The sequence below is a fragment of the Branchiostoma lanceolatum genome, chromosome 16, assembly GCF_035083965.1.
Source record: "Branchiostoma lanceolatum isolate klBraLanc5 chromosome 16, klBraLanc5.hap2, whole genome shotgun sequence".
Lineage (NCBI taxonomy): Eukaryota > Metazoa > Chordata > Leptocardii > Amphioxiformes > Branchiostomatidae > Branchiostoma > Branchiostoma lanceolatum.
In genome coordinates, this window is record NC_089737.1 from 5926124 (window position 1) to 5946526 (window position 20403).

General features: G+C 40.4%; 1 protein-coding gene and 1 long non-coding RNA gene across 3 annotated transcripts; one reads left to right on the forward strand and one right to left on the reverse strand.

Moving 5' to 3' along the window:
* Positions 1-227: 227 nt before the first annotated feature.
* Positions 228-12614, forward strand: LOC136422181 (probable serine/threonine-protein kinase DDB_G0278509). Its single transcript, XM_066409825.1, has 15 exons — positions 228-375; positions 778-1742; positions 2075-2187; positions 3000-3152; positions 3543-3634; positions 4330-4491; positions 4968-5144; positions 5799-5919; positions 6352-6497; positions 6980-7029; positions 7307-7462; positions 7958-8040; positions 8414-8446; positions 10899-10902; positions 11575-12614. The coding sequence occupies exons 2-15, from the start codon at positions 803-805 to the stop codon at positions 12612-12614; spliced, it is 3270 nt and encodes a 1089-aa protein (XP_066265922.1). The 5' UTR covers positions 228-375; positions 778-802.
* Positions 12615-16498: 3884 nt separating this feature from the next.
* On the reverse strand, positions 16499-17975 carry LOC136422049 (uncharacterized). 2 transcript variants are annotated; one of them, XR_010753570.1, is made up of 3 exons: positions 17584-17975; positions 16938-17046; positions 16499-16699 (listed from the first exon to the last, which is right to left on the reverse strand). It is a non-coding gene; the product is annotated as an uncharacterized lncRNA (long non-coding RNA). The 2 variants fall into 2 exon arrangements; XR_010753569.1 differs by lacking the exon at positions 17584-17975 and having other exon boundaries at positions 16938-17380.
* Positions 17976-20403: the final 2428 nt, after the last annotated feature.

Genomic DNA, 20403 nt, shown 5'->3' on the forward strand with positions numbered 1-20403 from the left:
CTATCAGATTAAAGGGGATTTTGTTAGTCATCACATTCTGTGTGACCTCTGTGCACTGTTTCTTCTACGTTAATCTATTGTATACCCTCATTGCTTGCTGTTTTCTGTACGTAGAATTGGTTTGTAGATGGCCCGGATGTATATCATCCTATCGAGGTCATTGCCCCGGGGATGTCATACCGTCCGCCATGTTTGTCACCATGACGTCACGTAGTGACAGAACTGGTTCTACAAGTGTTACCTTCAAAACGCGCATGCGTTTAACATACTTAGGGTAGCTAGCATGTAAAATATGCGTTTTAATGTACATCCTACTTCAAATCACTTGTATTTTCTGAGATATCATTGACATCGGACACCACTAACAACATAAACGTAAGTCGTTTATTCAACATTTTCCCCTGGGATGTGCATTAAATATTAATGGTAGTAAAATAGACTATTGCCCCTCCACCCTAACGTATTTCAGAAATATAGCTGTCAGATGTTATACAATCAATCAGTTACAGTAACTTTCTTTAGTTGTTGGACCTTTGATGCATATCTACTTGCTGTTCATGACATATAGTGTGAAATGTTGATGTCCTCATGTGCATGTGTTGTATGTTCCCTTTGTATTACTGGACATAACATATTGATATGACTGACGCAGTGTATACGTACATTTTTGTCAGTTAACAGCTTCGTAGCAATGATTATTTTCTAAGGCATTAATCACCGTTCGTACATTTGATTGAGCCTGGTTTATATGACATGGATTCTGTTGCCTTCAAACAGTCTAGAAACCTGTCATCTGGTCGCCATGGCAACGGGGATAAACCTCCAACCTAAGGTCGTCAACGGCCTGCTGACCCTTGACCTCAGCAACAGAGGCTTGACCTCCATTCCGCCTCAGGTGTTTCACCTCGTTGACCTTGAGAAACTTGTTCTTTCGAAGAACTATCTGACCAGCATACCTGCTGAGATTGGCGCACTGAGGAAGCTTCAAGTACTTGTTGCTGACAACAATTCTCTGTCTTATATACATCAGAGCATCGTCACGTTAGTCAATCTGGGGTACCTCTCCTTTCAACGCAATCAACTCGCGAAGCTTCCCAACGGGCTTTCGAACCTCCGTTCCCTCCATGGACTGTTCATCCGCGGTAACAGATTCACCAAGGTACCAGAAGAGGTTTGCTCGCTCCTCAACTTGCAGTGGTTGGGTGTTGGAGACAACCCGATCAGGCATCTACCGGGGAATATCGTCCAGCTCACCAGGCTGAAGATCCTCAGTATCACCGGCTGCCAGTTCGATGAGTTTCCGCAACAGGTGCTGCAGCTGAAGTCCCTGGAGCAGCTGTTTATGGGGAGCTGGGCTGGGGAGGGCAGGCCTGCTCCAGTTCCTGAGAACATCGCTAGGCTAAAGAACTTGAAGGTCTTGACAGTGGACATCAGTGGATTGGAATCTCTTCCGGATGGAGTGGAGCACCTGTCAGCTTTGGAGGACTTCCGTATCCATGGTAACAACTTCACCACACTGCCTCCACAGATTTTGAAACTGAGGAATATCAAGAAGCTGAATTGTTCTCAGAACAATATCAGTCGCCTTCCGGTGACCTTGTGGCGGCTGACCCACTTGAAAGAAGTAGATGTGTCAGGAAACCCCCTGACATATCCTCCTTCTGATGTCTGTCAGAAAGGTACGGCCGCCATGTTGGATTTCCTCAAGCAGGAAGAGCAGAAACAGCAAAAAGAGAAGGAAGGTACTTTGTTTCATTTTACAATCCAACAATAAAGCTGCACTTGTATTTATGTTGTTGTCTCCATCGACAAACACCATGTAACTTTCCAACACATCGTGGCACAACTGGACAGATGGGTATTTCAAACCCTTAGCTTCACAAGGATATCTCGGGCAGATAACAATGATTTTAATGTGAAAAAATTTGATGGGCAAATTATTTCGTTATCCGAGATAGACAATTCTGTAGTTACAAAGCCGCAATGTACCATATCTCAAGCGACAATAATACTTTTAAAAAGATTAAACACGATGCAGAATTAAAATCTTTATCTATGCCCTCTTCCGTCCTAGACCGAGAGATCCGTGCGAGTTTTGCCCGTCTCTCACTCAGTGTGACCCCGCCAGAGGTCAAACGAATGGCCAGGATGCTTGGACTGAGCAAGGAAGAAATCCAGACTATTGTGGTAAGATCTTTTAAACGTTTTCTAGCCTCCATAGCAAGCTCTATTGGCCCCTTGTGGGCTTATAAAACACTTTTTGCCAATAACTTCGTCTTGAACTTGGTCATCTGTGCAGCCGAAAAAGTATTATAATCCCCATAGAGCCTGCCATGGAGGCTTAAGTTTCCTACGTCATCATTGAACTCTATGTTCGTGGCATCGTGTGGCGTAATCGGTAAGGCGTTTCGCCCAGAACCGAGAGTGTGAATGGGTATCTGACTTAGGTTGGGGAAGGTCGTAATGAGGTCACTTGCTGGCGCCGAATGGCAGCTTCCCATACCCTTGCGACAGTTCCACAAAGTGCAAGTGTGGAGCAAATATGTATCTGTTGTGTATTACTAAGTATGTGATTGTAAACCCTGCAGCAATTCAGCGCTGGCTGCCATTGCACGGGTAATTTCTGACCAATAAACCATTATTATTATGTCCATGTGCTAGTGCATATCAACAAATTCTATGGTTCACACTATGCTATAAAGTAAGTTAAGCCAGTGTTTTAAATTTGCAATCTCAAGCATTCGTCGAACTAACCCAAAACATACATGTATCTGTCAAAGTGTGTAATACTATGTTCTTCTTTACCAGTATTGCATATGTACGTGTCCAGGGACACCTGAAAAACAGGCCACAGGCCTGAGTTGTGATTTCCCCAGGTAAAATAAATAAAATGAAAATGACATGAAATGAAATGAAAGACGAGTCAGCACACAGATTGTTTTTTTGGCACTTTCTATATTCCTGAAGGTTTTATGGTAATGTACGATGTTCCCCCATAGCACGAGTCTCCCGATGACCCAGGTGACCAGGCGTACGACATGTTCCTGAAGTGGAGAGAGACGGACAGGCAGAAGAACACCGTAGACAGACTGCAGGTGTTGTTGGACGAACTCAACACTGCCGAAACGTCGCGACAACGAACCAATCTTCAGGTCATCACTATATCTTTCATCTCTTCAAATATGTAATATATAAAATGTGATATCGTTAGAATCCTGACTCTATGAAACAACAACTATAGTTAAATTGCCTTTTGGGTTCCCTGCTGACATATATTTCATATTGTTGAATGTATGTGGTGTTGATTATCTCTATAATCATATATAACATATAAATATGATAGTTTTTTAATGCATCAACTTTACAATCCTTTTTACATTTTTGTCTATCTATACAATATCTATACCTTAGATGTAGTGTCTTGCTCTATTTTATTACCTTTATTACATATATATTCAATTTAGATCATTTTCACCAATCTAAATTATCTACATATGTGAAAATCTATAATCTATACAATTAATTATTGATTTGTATATTAGTACGATGGGCCAGGAGGCGGATATCTTACCCCAAGGAAACCATCTGGGGAGGGCGAAGCTCCAGGACAAGATCGGAGGAGATCGTCTGGAAGGTAATCTTGAGACGTTTCTTTGTGTAAGATTTAGTTAAAGGCAAATTGAGGATCCACGTCTCAAAGTTCGGAAGAAATTATTGATAACCTTTGACATATCAGGATTGCATGATCTGTTACAGCATATCTATCAAGCTATATTAACATGGCAATCATGTAACGTTATGATGTACCTTGAGCACGTTAAAGAACCGCACTTATCAAAAAGAGTAGGTTCAAAACCTATTTTCCTATGGCCGCACATGGGGCAATTATTGTATTGAGGTCGTCTCAGAGTTAGCGCCGAATGGCAGCCGCTCCAGACCTTTGCGATCTAGCGAGCCAATAGACCGATCCTGTCGAACACCATATCGAACGAAGAGAAGACCCATATAGCCCCCTGTTCGAATTCTATTTAGAACACCTACGTCAAAAACAGCGCTGGTGGGACAGAAAAGGCACGTGTAAAGCAGGGCACTTATATCTGGGACAGGTGTTCCACTGTATTGGTTGCATGCATGCTCAGGACAAAAACGAATTGAAAAAGAAAATAGATCGGGCACTCAAGGAGAGGAAGCTTGTACCACTTGCAGACTACTACAAGTCAGTGGCATTATTGACAACCTAGCCGCGTCAGCCATTTTTAGTCCGTCAAGCCCTGTTTGAGCAGTCGGCCTACCTAATAACAATAACGTGACTTATCCTTTGATTCACAGTGTGACGTCAGATGACAACCTGCCAATCATCGACAGCGGGATGTTACGAGGGCAGGACTGGATCGGACAGGGCGGGTTCGCCAGCGTCTGCAAGTCCTGGCACAAGGAGTGGAGGATGAACGTGGCGGTCAAGTTCATTAGCAAGCTGGAAATGGCGGCAAGGTGTGTGTATATTTTTTGATATCCTGAAGAATAAATTAGATGTTTTTGCAATAGTTGTGCGCCTTGTGCGGCGTACACGTGGAGTTTATGTGAAGACGATTCTACGCGGCAATACTCATTTACACACACACACACACACACACACACACACACACACATACACACACACACACACACACATACATACACGAACACACACACAAACAAACACGCACACACGCACGCACACACAGTGAATGGGTCATCATTTCAGCTGCTAGATTTATTTTTCTTTGGTGGAGGGATTTAGGTGTATCATAATTACTTTATGGTTGTTATCACCTTTCAGATTATGTTCCACAGATATAGTACTTTCCATTCTCACGAAGCCCTAGAAAAGCGTATTCTAAACCAGATACTTGTACAAAGTCAATGAATTGTTCCCGTGGATTTTGTTTAATCAAATCTTGACTGGTTATTTATCTTTTTTCTAATAGTGAACAGCAGCTGCTGTACTCAGAAGCTAGGAAGTTGAAGGCTGCCAGTGTGTCCCCCTACATCATAGAGTTGTATGGAGTCTGCCTCAGGCCGCACTTCGCCCTGGTCATGAGCTACATGGAGAACGGGTGTCTGGGATCCCTGCTACGTCACGTCGACGTTCCCTGGGCGCTAAGGTAAACAAAACTTCTGAATCAAGGTTGAACTGTAATTGAAAACACAATAGATTGGACTTACCCAAATTTTCGACTGATCAGCTGCAGTCTTTGTCAAGGAATGAGCCATCCACTGCTTCTGTGACGTCACCTTATGCAGATAGGACACGTGACTCGGTAAGCAGTGGATCATATGTTGCAGAAAGTCTATGGCGCCCCCCGTCTCAAAAAACAAAATTTGTGTACCGTTACTAAACTCTTACTCTATGTACTTGCTGTGATAATAATGGTGCCCTTTTATGACTTGGAAAATTAATCAACTGCTATTGTTTTAGATCGATGTTGTATTCTTGCATGATTATCTAGGTGCATCTTTTCTATGTTCCTAATATTTTACAAATTAACAGTGGATATTGTTGTATTCAACAGCAATAATTCAGATGCGAAGGATTCAAGTTTTTCAGTTGCTGTTGAGTTCAGAAACTGTTACACGCATACCAATAACATACCGTATACAACATGTACCACATATATATAGTTATGACTAACATTAGTGATGATGACTGTAATAACCACTCAATTCAGCCTGAGTTGCATGTATCTTCGCAACGTTGATTTGATAACGATCGATTGCCTGATTGGTTGATTGATTGATTGATTGATTGATTTGTTCAGATGGAGAATGACGTATGAGATATCTCTGGCCATGAACTTCCTCCACTGCCTGGACCCGCAGATTCTCCACTGTGACCTGAAGGCCGCCAATGTCCTACTGGACGACGATTATCATGTCAAGGTAAGTCTTAAGTGACAATCACTAAACTGACAGATCGTCGTCATCCCTACATGGCAGTTTGTACCTCCAACCCATACACAGAACAGCTTTTAGTCAAAGTATAGATGGGTTTCAAATGATGCGACTCAAAGCTAAAAGGCTTGACTATTAAAACGAATTCATAATATGCATGCAGTTCACATAAAATGCTTACTTGTTTCGTTTACCTCTTCTAGAAAGGCACAGGTGTACTGTTGCCAGTCACCACTTGTCCCTTTGACATTCAAGTTGGTAATAGTCAGTGTACATTCGGTGGTCGTTCGGTGTAATATAACCGCGCGCCTGCAAAGCTGGTGTGTTACGCCGAAGGGCGGTTATGCAGGCTATATAGATACAGATATAGATACATGTTCCCTATTGTCATAACACTAGTATTTCCCATTCACTCCATAGATAACTGACTTCGGACTGTCTAAGTGGAAGAGCAGGTCCCTGGTGCTGACCACCGTCAGTCCGATGGGGACTACGATCACCCACGCTCCGCCGGAGTTCCTCAAGGACGTCAGCCGTCTGCCCGATGCGTCATTTGACGTGTACAGGTGCGAAAGCGTACATTAGAACCACTCCTATTAAAGATGCTTCATTAATATTTAGTAAATCCTAACCAATGCTGATTACATGTAATGCGGACGTTCTACAATGTCTTGGGGAACTCAATCCTTTGACAAAACGTATAAAACCTTAACTGCGTTGATGTAGATGAATGCATGTCTACTCCTATATAAATGAATATCTATATCAAGTTCAAATACATGTCTTATGTACTATAGTCTTACCGGTTATCATTTCAAGTAATGTCCGTACCGCTTCATAGCTTTGGCGCATCCTTATTTGGATGTTCTACAATGTCTAGGGGAACTCATTGCTTTGACATAACTCATAAAACCGTAACTGCGTTGATGTAGATTAATGCATGTCTTCTCCAATGTCTGTAAATATCCATATCAAGTTCGAATACATGTCTTATGCATTATAGTCTTACCTGGTATTCATTTTAAGTAATGTCCGTACCACTTTACAGCTTTGGAATCCTTATTTGGGAGATAATGACGAGAAAACAACCCTTTGCAAGTAAGTATAATAAAACATCATATTCTTGTATGTTTAATCTAGTCTTCGAATCTGGACGAAACTTATTTCATGAACTTTTTTCTGTTATGAAATTTTTTTTGGATTTCATGATAGACCCAACCATCTTGCCAATGTTCCATGTATCGGATCCTTTGATCTGCATTGATGATACGAGAGCCAAAGTGAATTTTAAAACAGCAAACATAGTTGGCGTTGGTGATAAGCTCCTTTGCCATCACGATGTTCATTTTTATCGTTCATTGTGTTCCCGTTACAGATGTGACCCATGCTGAGTACATTGAGATGGCCGTGAAGATGGGGCAGCGGCCTGACCTACGTGAAGTCCCCACCCAGCCGTCTGACGTCACGGCCATGAGCAAACTGATGCAGGACTGCTGGGCAGAGCGGCCTCACCACAGACCCTCCTTCAAAGGTAACAATAATACAGTATATATTGATTTTATCATGTGACGAGAATGTTAAGGAACATGAATGTGTATTAATGTAAGTCACAGATTTTACTTGTCCTCTATACTTCTGTACTTGATAATGGATGTTGTGATTTTGTATTTTGTGAGAATATCACAATTCGGACTTTTGTGTCTGCCAGTTTGTTGCAATAGAGACTGAATTGAATAATCGTTACAGATGGTGATTTAGTCTAGTTAACTGAAAAGGTAATCATACAGTGGTCACGACAAGGCAGACAGATCGTATTCGATTTGTAACAGTATTTCAGATTTGACGTTCTTAGGATATAACTTGTTGCTCTCTTTCAAAGTATGTTGAACAGTGGACCACGAATTCCTGCTTATAGGACTGCCCACTTCCATGACTACCCTCAAAGATCAATTTGATTGTAAAGCTATCAATGGTATTGTAGATCATTTTTTAAAAGCAATAAATGCTGTACAAACTGATCTCTTAGAGTGCTCAGATTGGCTGCGAAGAGGATACGAGAGGTACAAGGCGTACGTCAGGGATGCCATCGCTTCTGTGGAACGAAGACGAGTAAGGTTTATCTCGAAATGCATGCAGTTTCAAGTTTTATAAAGCCGCTCATTCAGGCGTCATTTGTTTCATCTCGGTAAAGTATGCATATGCTTCCTGCGCACAAACGTATTGATGGGTTGGTTGGTTGGTTGGTTGATTGATTGATTGCCATGACTGATCAATATGGACTTGATTGCTCGAGATTAGAAACAGAGTAATTAAAACAGACCACTTCTATCGTCGTCAAACCCACCCTCGTCCATATATCTATCGTCTCCTGCCGAATTGCTCTATAATATTCTTTAGTACCACTAACGTAGAGTTAATTCAGAAGGTACAAGTTGTATATTATCCATTTTGAATAATATCTTCTTTTTTCATTGTGTTCCAGTCCAGGCAAAGGTCTCACCATCCACAAGCAGCAGTAAGATAAGAATTAAAACTATTTTCTGTTCCATATTTTGCGAAACTACAGTTCAGAATATGAGTCAGTGTATTCTGCACAACAGATTCATCGTGCCTGCATGTAAAATGGCTTATACTTTTTTGTAGCATATATATACGGATTAAAGAAAGCAAAATCAAATGCAATATAAGAAGACAATCTATATATAGATGCTACAATATGTTATATGCATTGTATACATAGGAAAATATATCAAAGAATGTCTAGACGTTAGAAATTATTCCAATGACTGTAAACGCTAATGATCCCATACTATACAATTTTGTATTTGGTAGATTAGACTGATAGAACTGTAGTTAAGTACCAGTAGATGCCATACTTTGTACCTTGTACAATTGTTGTGCAATAAAGTTATATATGCTTCAACACATAAAAGACAATACATAGATACATAAAAGAATGCAGACACGCAGGTGTTATAGCTATAGGTAATCCAGGTATTCTTTTTTCCTTTATGAACGCAATGATCATGTTGATGATATTCAATTTGAGAGCATGCAGAATATTTTTGTGCTGACATTTTAAAGAAACCATATTCAAGTAATTTAGAAGAAGAACTCGGACATGTATTTCCAAGTTATACAATGTTCAATCTCAAACTCCTAATGGCCCAGTATTTCCTCTAAACAAACAAGCGTGAACCGTTTTCTGAAATATAAATAAACGTTTTTGTTCTTACTTTAAACGACACTGGCAAAATATATAAAAAATTGTGTTATGTTCGCTTTATTGTATCGTATCTTAGTTATGACGATCACTGTCTCTTACTACATGAAAAATGCCTGTCAAATTGTTCAGGCAATAAAACTATTAATTGTTTAACATACCTATTTCTGTTGGGTCATTTGTGTCAGCACTAGTCTTTGAATTTGTCTTAGGCTGATATCAATGGTTATTGGACAAAGTTCTATAAGGGCTCAACTAATCTCAAACAGATATTCCGGTGGCAAAATCACTTTGCCGGAAAGGAAAATATCCATGGGCCAAAATGGTATCCATGGGCCAAGACGGTATCCATGGGCCAAGACAGAATCTACCGGGAAACTGGGACCATGAGAAATGTTACAATTTTGCCTTTCTGCATCTGCTTGGAGTTTAGTCTCAATGGCGTCAACATGTTATGATAAATCTTAACTTTGAATAAAACATTCAATCAAGTAAGGCAACATCAGTAACGTTGCAGAGGGTCCCCCGAAAGTGCGAAATGGAACGAAATGGAACGAAATGGAACGAAATGGAGCGAAATGGAACGAAATGGAACGAAATGGAACGAAATGGAACGAACTAAAACAACATATGTTACATTATGATGTGAAATACCACTAGATAGCGAAATATAAGTAGTAGACCGGAACAGGAAGCATTTTAAATACAGAAGTGAGTGGTAAATACATAATATTACGCGTTTTATTTCTTGAATCTATGTGATAATATTAAATACAACATTTTTGTCGCGTTTGTGTGACTAGATTCTGCCTTGAAAATGGAAGCGCCGCGTGCAAAGAGATCCGCTGCTCTTCCTTGTGTACCAACGATCTGCAAATAAACTGCTGCAAATAGCGGGGAAAACAAGCAAACGGAACTGAGTATCGAAGTTAGGACCAGATTATACAGAAGTTGGTGGTAACATTGCATCTCCAAGAGGGCATTAGGCAAGCGTTATCTTATTATGTTTACAGCTAGCGTGTTTGCGTGTTGTGTGAACCGTGAAATACATGTCCTCCTCGTTCACACCCTCCCTTTGTTTTGTCGGGAACAGGGAAGCAGAAATGTCTCCAGAGGATTCCACGTCCGTGTTTGAATGGAGTGTGAAATGTGTGAAATTGGTGACGCAGCGCAGAGCTTCATTTGCATATCATTAACGGAGGGGTCCATTCCCCGACAGCGGTCTGACTTTGAGCCGAAGAATTGGTTGTATAAAAATCGTTGTTGCTTGTTTTAGTTCATTCCATTTCGTTCCATTTCGTTCCATTTCGTTCCATTTCGCTCCATTTCGTTCCATTTCGTTCCATTTCGTTCCATTTCGTTCCATTTCGTTCCATTTCGCACTTTCGGGGGACCGCGCATGTAAGCCTTACTGTTCCTTATATGACCTTATATGGTGACTCCTAGGCCTGTCATGTTGACTGTTACACACTACTAAACATGAGCCCATTCACGTAGAAAAGTGGGACTTTTTTGCCCCATTCACTACCACAGACATAGGATCAAAGGTCACGTAGTAGATTAGTCCACATCAATGCTCGCCACACCTCGCATGATGAGGCCTCTGACGTATGAGCAAAACTGGTCCAACAAGGCTACACCTTCACACTGTAAGGTCAGAGGAAAAATCATCACAACATTAACACCCTTTTAGGACAGAGCTTAGGTTTCTTTGGACATTTATACTGTGTCACTGCAACTACAGGTGGGTTTGTCCAACTGTTTCAATGTACAAGGGTACAAGACAACAATGTACTAGATAGGCCGGTAATCTTTTGACCTTAGTTGTAAGGGACATTGTTACGTTGGGTTGGATTGGGTTGGGTGGGGGTACATTGACGTAAGTGTTCATGTCTAGAATCCGTGAAATAGCGATTTAGTTGTTTAAGACATTCATCTCTTCACCATGTTACTGTATAATTGACATATCCGGCTCCATATTGTATCTCCTGTTGATATTATCTACCTCTGATAATATTATATAGATAGTGCTTTCTTGTAGTTTGAAATGGAGCATTGTACAGCCTAGAACCTAGTAATCAGTGTATAGCATAGAACCTTCCTGTAGCTTTTAGTAGTTTGATATAAGTAGCAAGTAGTATTTTTCCTTGCCTTACATTGTACCTGTTACAATCGTTGTGCAATAAACTTTGACTTGACTTGTCTGCTTGTTCTTGTTAATGTTATATAACTGGTTGTTGACTAGTATATTTTGTGCCATGGCCTTGTTTTTATTTGTCTCTTTTCTTAGCCTGTATCATATTCATATACGTATACGACAACTGATTCAGAAATAACTTGTTAGAATCGCTTGTTGAAAAGAGTGTCGTTGCACATTACCCTGATCAATAAGTAACACTGAGCTTTGTATTTTTCTTCAGATATGGCAAGTAAAAGATCGTACACCTTCAAAAGGAAGCCCACGGAAGGTCCTGTGACCCTTGACCTTCAAGGTCGTAAGCTTTCTTCTATCCCGGACAAGGTTCTCAAACAGAAACACATCCAATGTCTTATTCTCAGAGACAACAAGATGAAGAAAATCTCCAAGAAGATTTCGAAGTTTGAATACTTGCATACCTTTGATGTAAGCAACAACCCCGACCTTAAGTCTATCCCAAAACAAATCGGCAGTCTCCCAAAACTCTACAACCTACACCTAGAGAACTGTGGACTCGAAAGTCTACCAGACGAACTGTACAACCTGCATACGTTGGGCAGTCTGAACCTGAAGGGGAACAAGCTTTCGGCACTGAGTAATGAGATAAGCAAGCTTCAGTCTCTCAAGCAGTTGTTCATCGACAACAACCAATTTATGGAGTTCCCTGAAGAAATCTGTACGCTGGCAAACCTAGAGGTGCTAGGGTGTGGCCAGAATCTACTTACACGTCTTCCAGACAAGCTCACCGTGCTCAACCTCAAGTCCCTTACCATCTCCTGCTGCCAGTTTCATAAGTTCCCGATGCAAGTGCTCTCGCTAGGGAGCCTGGAGAGGCTGTACATGGGGGGTTGGGCAGGCTCGGGCACGCATTCCCCCATCCCGGAGGGCATCGCTCATCTACAGAACCTACGGCTCCTAGCAGTAGACCACAGCGAACTCGCATCCCTCCCCGAAGGCATCGTGTACCTAAGGATGCTACAGGAGCTTGATCTGTCCATGAATCTCTTCACAGCCGTCCCACGAGAAGTTTTGGCCCTCCCGAGTCTAATCTCCCTCTTCATGGTGGGGAATCAGGTTACCCGATTGCCTGTCGAACTGTGCCGCCTACCGGTTTTGGATGAAGTTGTAGTATTCGACAACCCCCTGGAATACCCGCCAGAAGATGTCTGTAAGGAGGGGAGTGACGCCATCATTGACTTCCTACGATCAGAAGACGTAGCAGTACCCCTAGAAGGAGAGATGGGAGGTAAGAGTTTTTCATGATGATAAAGGGAAATAATTGGGGAGTTTTAAAATGAAATTTAACGCAATTTATCCAGACTGGGGGGGGGGGGCTAAAAGTGCCCGCGCCAACTTTGACATCGTATTTCTGCCGAACGATGTATGCTAGGACAATCAAACTTGGTCACTTTTCCTAAAATTTTGTTGGCAAAAATTTTATAGTAATGGTTAAAGTTTATCATTTTTTCATGTTGCCATGGCAACGGGTTTCTGACTGGCATTTTATGCAAAAATCATTAATTTTTTGAAAACAATGATATTTCTCGGGTTTTCTTGCACAATTACACTAGTTTTCCTACATGTATAACATTACATGTAATTAGATGTAACTTTCCTGATTCAATATTCATAATTTATGCTAATTTGATGACGTAATCAGCCAAAATCCAAGATGGTGGACTATATCACTATTTCAGGTATCAGCAGGCTTTTTCGCCCTTAAAATCGTCAATACCTGACATTTTCTTTATCAGAAACATTTAGATTAACGTTTTTAGTCTATTTTCAGTGTCCTTTGGGGTCATAAGTGGAAAAAAAGGATTTTTTTAAATTTCAAAATGGCCGATCCAAGATGGCGGATCCCAAGGGATCGCTAACAACCCATGACGCCATTTTATGACGTCATTTTGACGTCAACGTACCTACCATTGACGTTGTATGCCTTTGCATACCTTAAAATGAATAAGACAAACCGTTTTGTGTAATTCCTTTAGATATTACGGGAATTCCCTATTTAGCCAATAAAATCACATCGATGACGTCATAATTACGTCATATTACGTCATAACGTCACCAAAATTACAGGAATTATAAAACTTGACGTGAATATCACTCCCTGTAAATTTGGTGATGATACATCATACCGTTCGGAAATTATGAGGGGGGGGCCGAATCAGCCCCCCCCCCGTCCCAGATATACCAAAAAAGCCTAGTCTGGATAGGGTTAAACTACGATTCTTGCTACCTGCCTATCTATTTACTATAGGATTCTTACATATATAATCTATCTCTACATATTTCATAGAAAGTTTTTCTATTACTCAATGTCTATCATAACTTTAATGCTAGTTAATCTATTTTTTCATTCTTTTTCAATCACGTTAAATTTAACATCTTAAGAGTGCATGAAAACTCTTTAGCCACAAAAAAGAACTACATTGGAAATGAAAAGTCCTTTTTTCAAACTTGAAAACTCTGATACAACAATAGTTAGATAACTATCTGCTGGTGTGTTACGCCGAAGGGCGGTTATACCGGCTATACAGATACAGATATATCAGTTAGCATAAAAGTAAACTAAAGCGAGGCATTTCTCTAGACCACGTACCCATCATTCTAAATTTGTTTGATTGGTTCGGTTTTTAAAATACCTATATATAGACTAATTCTACTCTTATTTATGATCTGCAGCACAAGGCCATCACCTCACCCCAACGACGGAACTCTGAGCGGCAGTTCAATAGAGTGAATCTTTTGAGATGCATACTTGTTGACAAAAAGGGAGGAGGAATGCTACAAGATTGTTTCGGACGAAAATTGAACAACTAATGTAACTCCATTGTTTAGACAGTCCAGTTGTTGAAATTGTATATGTATAAGTGGAACTAATCTTAGTGTCACATTGCAATCTGTTCGCACAAGTTGTTTTAGATTCGTAATATTATAGTTAGTTTTGATTTCTTTGATAAGTGAATTTTACAAATCATGAGCTTCTTTGTAAATGACGACGCACTTCAAGTGAATATTTCTATGAAATATCACATGCAAAATCATGAGAAATGAAACTGGATCTGAATATGATTAGGCGTTAGTAAGGTTCAGGATAAGCAAGATATTATATTGATAAGTAAATTAGTGGTGTAAATTGTTTATTCCAGTAGTGTTTGTAACTAGTTTTTTGGTAACGTTTACCAATATTAATATTCTTTGTTATAAATGGGAGGGAATTATTGGATATGGTATGTATGTGAAGATCATAGATTACCAAAAATTCTTTGTCTGTTGTCTTAACCTTAAGCTTTTAAGCACCTTTGTTCTTTATTTCAAATATTATGACTTGTATTATTGAATGGAATTCACACCTGTCGTTATATGTATCTATAACAATTATCTGTATTGGAATAGATATCACACTTCTGACTTTCTTACATACACGTACAGGTAAATCAAATAGAATCACAATTTTGGGTTATATTTAGCTACAATGCAAAGCTTCTTGAAAGTTTAGTCAGAAGTGCTACGAATGTGTGTGCAATCTATGTGGCTTATATTCTATTTTATGTTATACTGTTGGCATGCACTGTTAGTGAGTTATGGTCACTCTAAGTGAATCTACTGTCCAATGTTGTCATTAAAAGACTGTTAATCAATTTTTATTCTACTTGTGCCATAAGTTATCTAACATCGTGTGAGTGGTGAAATAGAATAGACAGTCACGATAAGATTTTTTGTCATTTATCATCTATCTCTATGACATGTACCTAATACATCTTGACTTGAAATAAACACTGCACGAAATGGCCTCGTTTCCCGGCGTATACGTACCGGGATTTTTCTGTATTTTTGTCGGATACTGACGGATACTGACGGATACATGCGGATTCGTGTAACGTATCCGACTATTTCCGCACCGGTATATGGAATATTTCCTGAAGAATCCGAAAGTAGGGATTTTCGACGAATACGGAGCCGTACACTGTACGGAAATGCCACCGATCCTGACGGATACGAACAGGAATTTTTCTGTATTTTTGGCGGATACTGACGGATACATGCGGATTCGTGTAACGTATCCGACTATTTCCGCACCGGTATATGGAATATTTCCTGAAGAATCCGAAAGTAGGTATTTTCGACGAATACGGAGCCGTACACTGTACGGAAATGCCACCGATCCTGACGGATGCGTACAGGGATTTTTCTGTATTTTTGGCGGATACTGACGGATACTGACGAATTCAACCTAACGGATCCGAAAATTTCCGGACCGGGATCGGGAATATTTCCGGAGGAATCCGAAAATGAGGTATTTTCGATGGATACGGAGCCGTACACTGTACGGAAATCCTGACGGATACGTACAGGAAGTTTTCTGTATTTTTAAAAGAAAATTGCGGATACTGACGGATACAAGCGGACTGTGATCCGGAACCTCAGATCCGGAGGAATACAAAAATAGGAATTTTCGACGGATATGGGGCCGTACATTGCACGAAATTGCCCAAGATCCTGACAGATACGTACAGTATGTTTTTGCCACGGATACAGACTGATCCAACATACAGACTTTCTACAATCTTTGACATATTGTGACTCTGAATATGTTTGTATTTGCCACGAATATGTACAAATCAAACACACAAACTTTGATAGAATGGTTGATTATTCATAAATACGCGTGCATTCTTAATTTAACGATACCCAAAACATTATTATTCAATGACAGGAAGTTTTGGGAAAGCCTGAATTTAACATTATTTCATATTTCAACATATATGCATTTCTAAGTTCAAAAACTATCAAATACAATACGGAAGTTCTATGTGGCTAAATAATCCATTTCGTTTAAGACAGGCCGAGGGACATCCACATACTCAAAGCACCTCTGCATATGCAGGTTAATGTCGGTAAATTGGGGTTGTGTAAGCACAATTGTTATAAAATGTATTACAATTAACAACCATCACATCATGGTGGTATATTTACTGCCGTATAGTGCACTTGGACCAAATTTTTTTTCCTTTTTCTACATATTCTACTAAAGTAATGAAAGACTTATTTGTGGCCTGTTCTTCGTCTAAAAGATATCAGATACAAATAATTTCAAATACAGAGGTTGAAAATAGAAACTTTAAAGTAACATTATACTGTCTGAAAAACTCCCATGATGACACGCCACATTTTACACGTAAGTAGTATATGCCGTGGAACTGCATGTGTATAATCGTCCTCTCCCCATCTGAGTTCACTTCTTCCATGCACTCTTGGTAAGGTACAGGCAAGGCTGATTTCTTCTGTATCTAGCATGTTGGACTCAGCTTGGAGTTCATCTTGTGATGAACCAGTTCCTATATGATAAAACCAAATGATGAATAAATATCAATTCACATACTTAGTATTTAAGTAACATGTCACATGATTTTGACATAACTGTGATCAAGGAGGTTATATAGACTATATAACCTCCTTGCTGTGATGGGCTTCGTTTCATCACAGCAGCTAACAAAAAACAAGGGACAATGGGTATATCCATCATGCCTGTCTCAGCTAACATTGAAGTGTACCGATGATGGACTTAAGCCTTACCGAAGGAGCCTGAGGTACTCTGAGCATCTGACAGCTGATTGCTTTGTTCCAAGCCAAGCTAAGGTCCTCACAACATGTGCTGCATTTGTGAAGGAAGTATCTGCCGATGCTGTATAGGATATATATATAAAGGGAAACAATGACAAATATTAAACATATCACATAATCACATTTGTAAAAAATGAATCTGGCATCGTTTAATTGAATACGTAAAACTTACATTCATAACTTGAATATGATATTGATCAAACATGTACAGCTATAACTGAATGCAATAATCACTGAAACACACTACTACCTCCACATAAGTTCCAGCTCACTATCCACAAACTGTGTGACATTTGTGGGACAAATACTTATGACATTCTCTTCCGTTACAGGATATCTTTAATTATCTTTCCCTCAACCGCTTGCTATGTTGTATCTGAAACGTTAACCAGACACAAATGTATGTTGACCATTGGCAAGAACGAACAAATTGAAAGCTATAAATTTCCTAGATCCCAACGGATCCTAACGGTGTAGAAGTGCAGGTCGACTGGACAATTCTTAATGTCATGCAAATGCGATGATATGTCAAGCCACAATAGGAGGATAACTGACGTTCAAACTAGTTAGAAACAGGAATTTTCCAATTTGTACTTACCAAAGGGCAGTCCCTCTAAATGATGAATCGACTCCCTACCAACTTTACAAGGGGGAGGGGGGCGACGAATATTGCATGCACGAAGAAGACTACTTCGCAATGCCGCGCGTTTGAGTTTACACCGAATCCCCTTCGACTCTCAAGTCACTAAAAATCACTGGTCGACCATGGTAGACTCTGACGATGCCATGTTAAGCACAGAGAGTGATGAAACGCCGTTCTTGTCTCCGTGCTGTTCACCGACAAAACCGTTTCTCGCGCCTGACGTCATGACACGCAGTGTCTTGTGGGAGATTGGACACGAATCCGTATTCCGGATACGTCAGGATTTGTCGGAATTGTTGGATCTGAGGTGCATCGGATCCAATCGGAAACGTTCCGTATCTGCTATGATGCACCTGAGATCATGCCGTGCAGTGTGTATTTGTTGGTTAGGATCCGAAGCAACTACCGACAAACAAACAATCCGATTATCTCTGCCATATTGACAAATATCTGAAAACGAAGGATCCGCGCAAATATCCTCAGGTATCCGAGGCGCATCACGGATCCAGACGTATACGGCGTCGGAATTGCCGGATCTGAGCTTTGCCTGGTATTTGTCTGAATTTGCTCGGAAACGCTCCGTATCTGTACCCGAAACGTATGAAGGATCCAGACGTATACGGCGCCGGAATTGTCGGATCTGAGGTGCATCGGATTCAATCGGAAACGTTCCGTGTCTGCTATAATGCGTAATTCCGGATCTGCTGGATTCGTCAGGAAATGAGATCATGCCGTGCCGTGTGTATTTATTCGTCAGGATCCGAAACAACTACCGACATACAAACAATCCGAACATTCCAAATATAAAAAAACGAGGGATCCGCACAAATATTTTCGGGTATCCGAGGCGCATCACGGATCCAGAGGAATACGGCGTCGGAATTGGTCGGATCTGCGGGCACCTCAGTATCCGAGCAGTGAACTGGGATTTTTCCGGATTCGCTCGGAAACGCCATGAGGCCCGATTCCGGATACGTCGGATCCGTCAGGATACGTGGCCATTTCGTGCAGTGAAAGTGCCTGGAGTGATGCTACATGCAAGGGGCTTGATATAATATGCGTACCATGGTGGCTCAAAACGCATGATAGACAAAAGAGAGCTTAGTATCACCACATTATTACGCACATCTTACATAAGGGCATTTACTCACCTTTATATGTATATGTTGCCTTTCCCATACCGCCCTAGAATCCCTCCCCATCTATCCCCCGATAAATATGCAATAAGTATTCAGCTGCAAAGTTTAATCGTTTCACTGTACTTTTTCTCCTTCCGAACTACTGAAAACAAATGTGTTGTTGTCCCAGGTTAGTTTAATTTCTTTTTCATCATATATCCTGTTAAATCTAACCGTTTACTCAAGTACAATTTTTTTTTCATTTCTATTTGTCAATTGTATTTGTTGATTAAAGGAAAACTATGAAAATGCTTTTCTCGCCAATCTACGAACTAAGCAGCGCAGATAAGATTGCGCTTACAGCATGACATGTCAACACCTGGCCTGCAGTGACATATTCATATACCGGTTGTTCAGGCACCTTACTGTAATACTGGTGCCACCTGCCATATGACCCGTATCATTGCAGAAGGACCCTATTGTATGTGACTCATACCTTTTATGCATAGCTTGTGCCTCTCCAAAGTATTTATCCCTGACTCACTGAAGTGGCAAAAATCTAAGAACTCATTACGTACTTCATTATCTAGTATCTGATTTTTGTCGTACGTAAGTAGTCTTAATTTACTGCTATGGTGCCGGCGCCATTGATCCAAATATAAACAAAACAAGACCGGGGTCACATCGCATTCCAAGGTTAAAGGTTACTCTTGGGTTTTTAACTATGGTAGGCGATGCCGAACTTCTTTCCGACTTTTATTTGCACCACATGAAACCACAACACAGGAATTATAAGTAATGCAACACATTCGTGGAGCAGTGATGTCTTGGGCTCTCGGTATGTCAAAGGATGGCCATGACACATACCGCTGTTAGCATTTTGGTGGCCGTAAGTAGAAATATCATCTTCTCTTTCCCCTTTCGTATTTCATGCCTCTACCTTCAACTTTAACAGTAAATTGATAGCACTCTTTGAAATCTGACTTAGTGGATTAAATCTAAGTAATATTAAAGGTTTTTGTTAGTATAGTATACAAGTAATGTGACCAGATTATACGTTCGTGGGCCCGGAGTCATTCATTGGTAACATTTCCGTTCCGTTCACAATAGCGAGTTGACATGTTCCTCCTATTTCAGATTGCCGCTGCAGCAGTGGTCCATGTGGATACAAAAACAGGTTGCATTTTTATGCCAACCGGGGAATTGAGCTTTTGAAACGTCTTATAACTAAAAGACGTAGTGCACAACTGAATACGTCAAGTCCGTATATAACGATTTGTGTATTGTAAATGTAGTATAATAACACTCTGATAGATCATGGATATTACTTTCAAGGTTTTCACTGTTTGGGAACTAGGTTAACCTTGTGGTAGAGTAGATTTGTGTGGTGGGAATGTAACGTTAACAGTATGTTGTTCAAACGTTTGACAGTGAGTTCAATAGAACAGCATCTGTTATGAATCACCTCTATGTGTGCATTTCTGCCAAATCTGTTTCTTTTACTGTCTTGACGGACGTCCTTTGATGATTTGTTTGGCCAAGTTTTGCTCGACAACCTTTTGAATCTTGAAATAGAATAAAAAATACACGAATCTAGTCTGATTACTAGCTCTAAAGTAATGACCAGACTTTATTGAACACAGGGCATCACATGGTA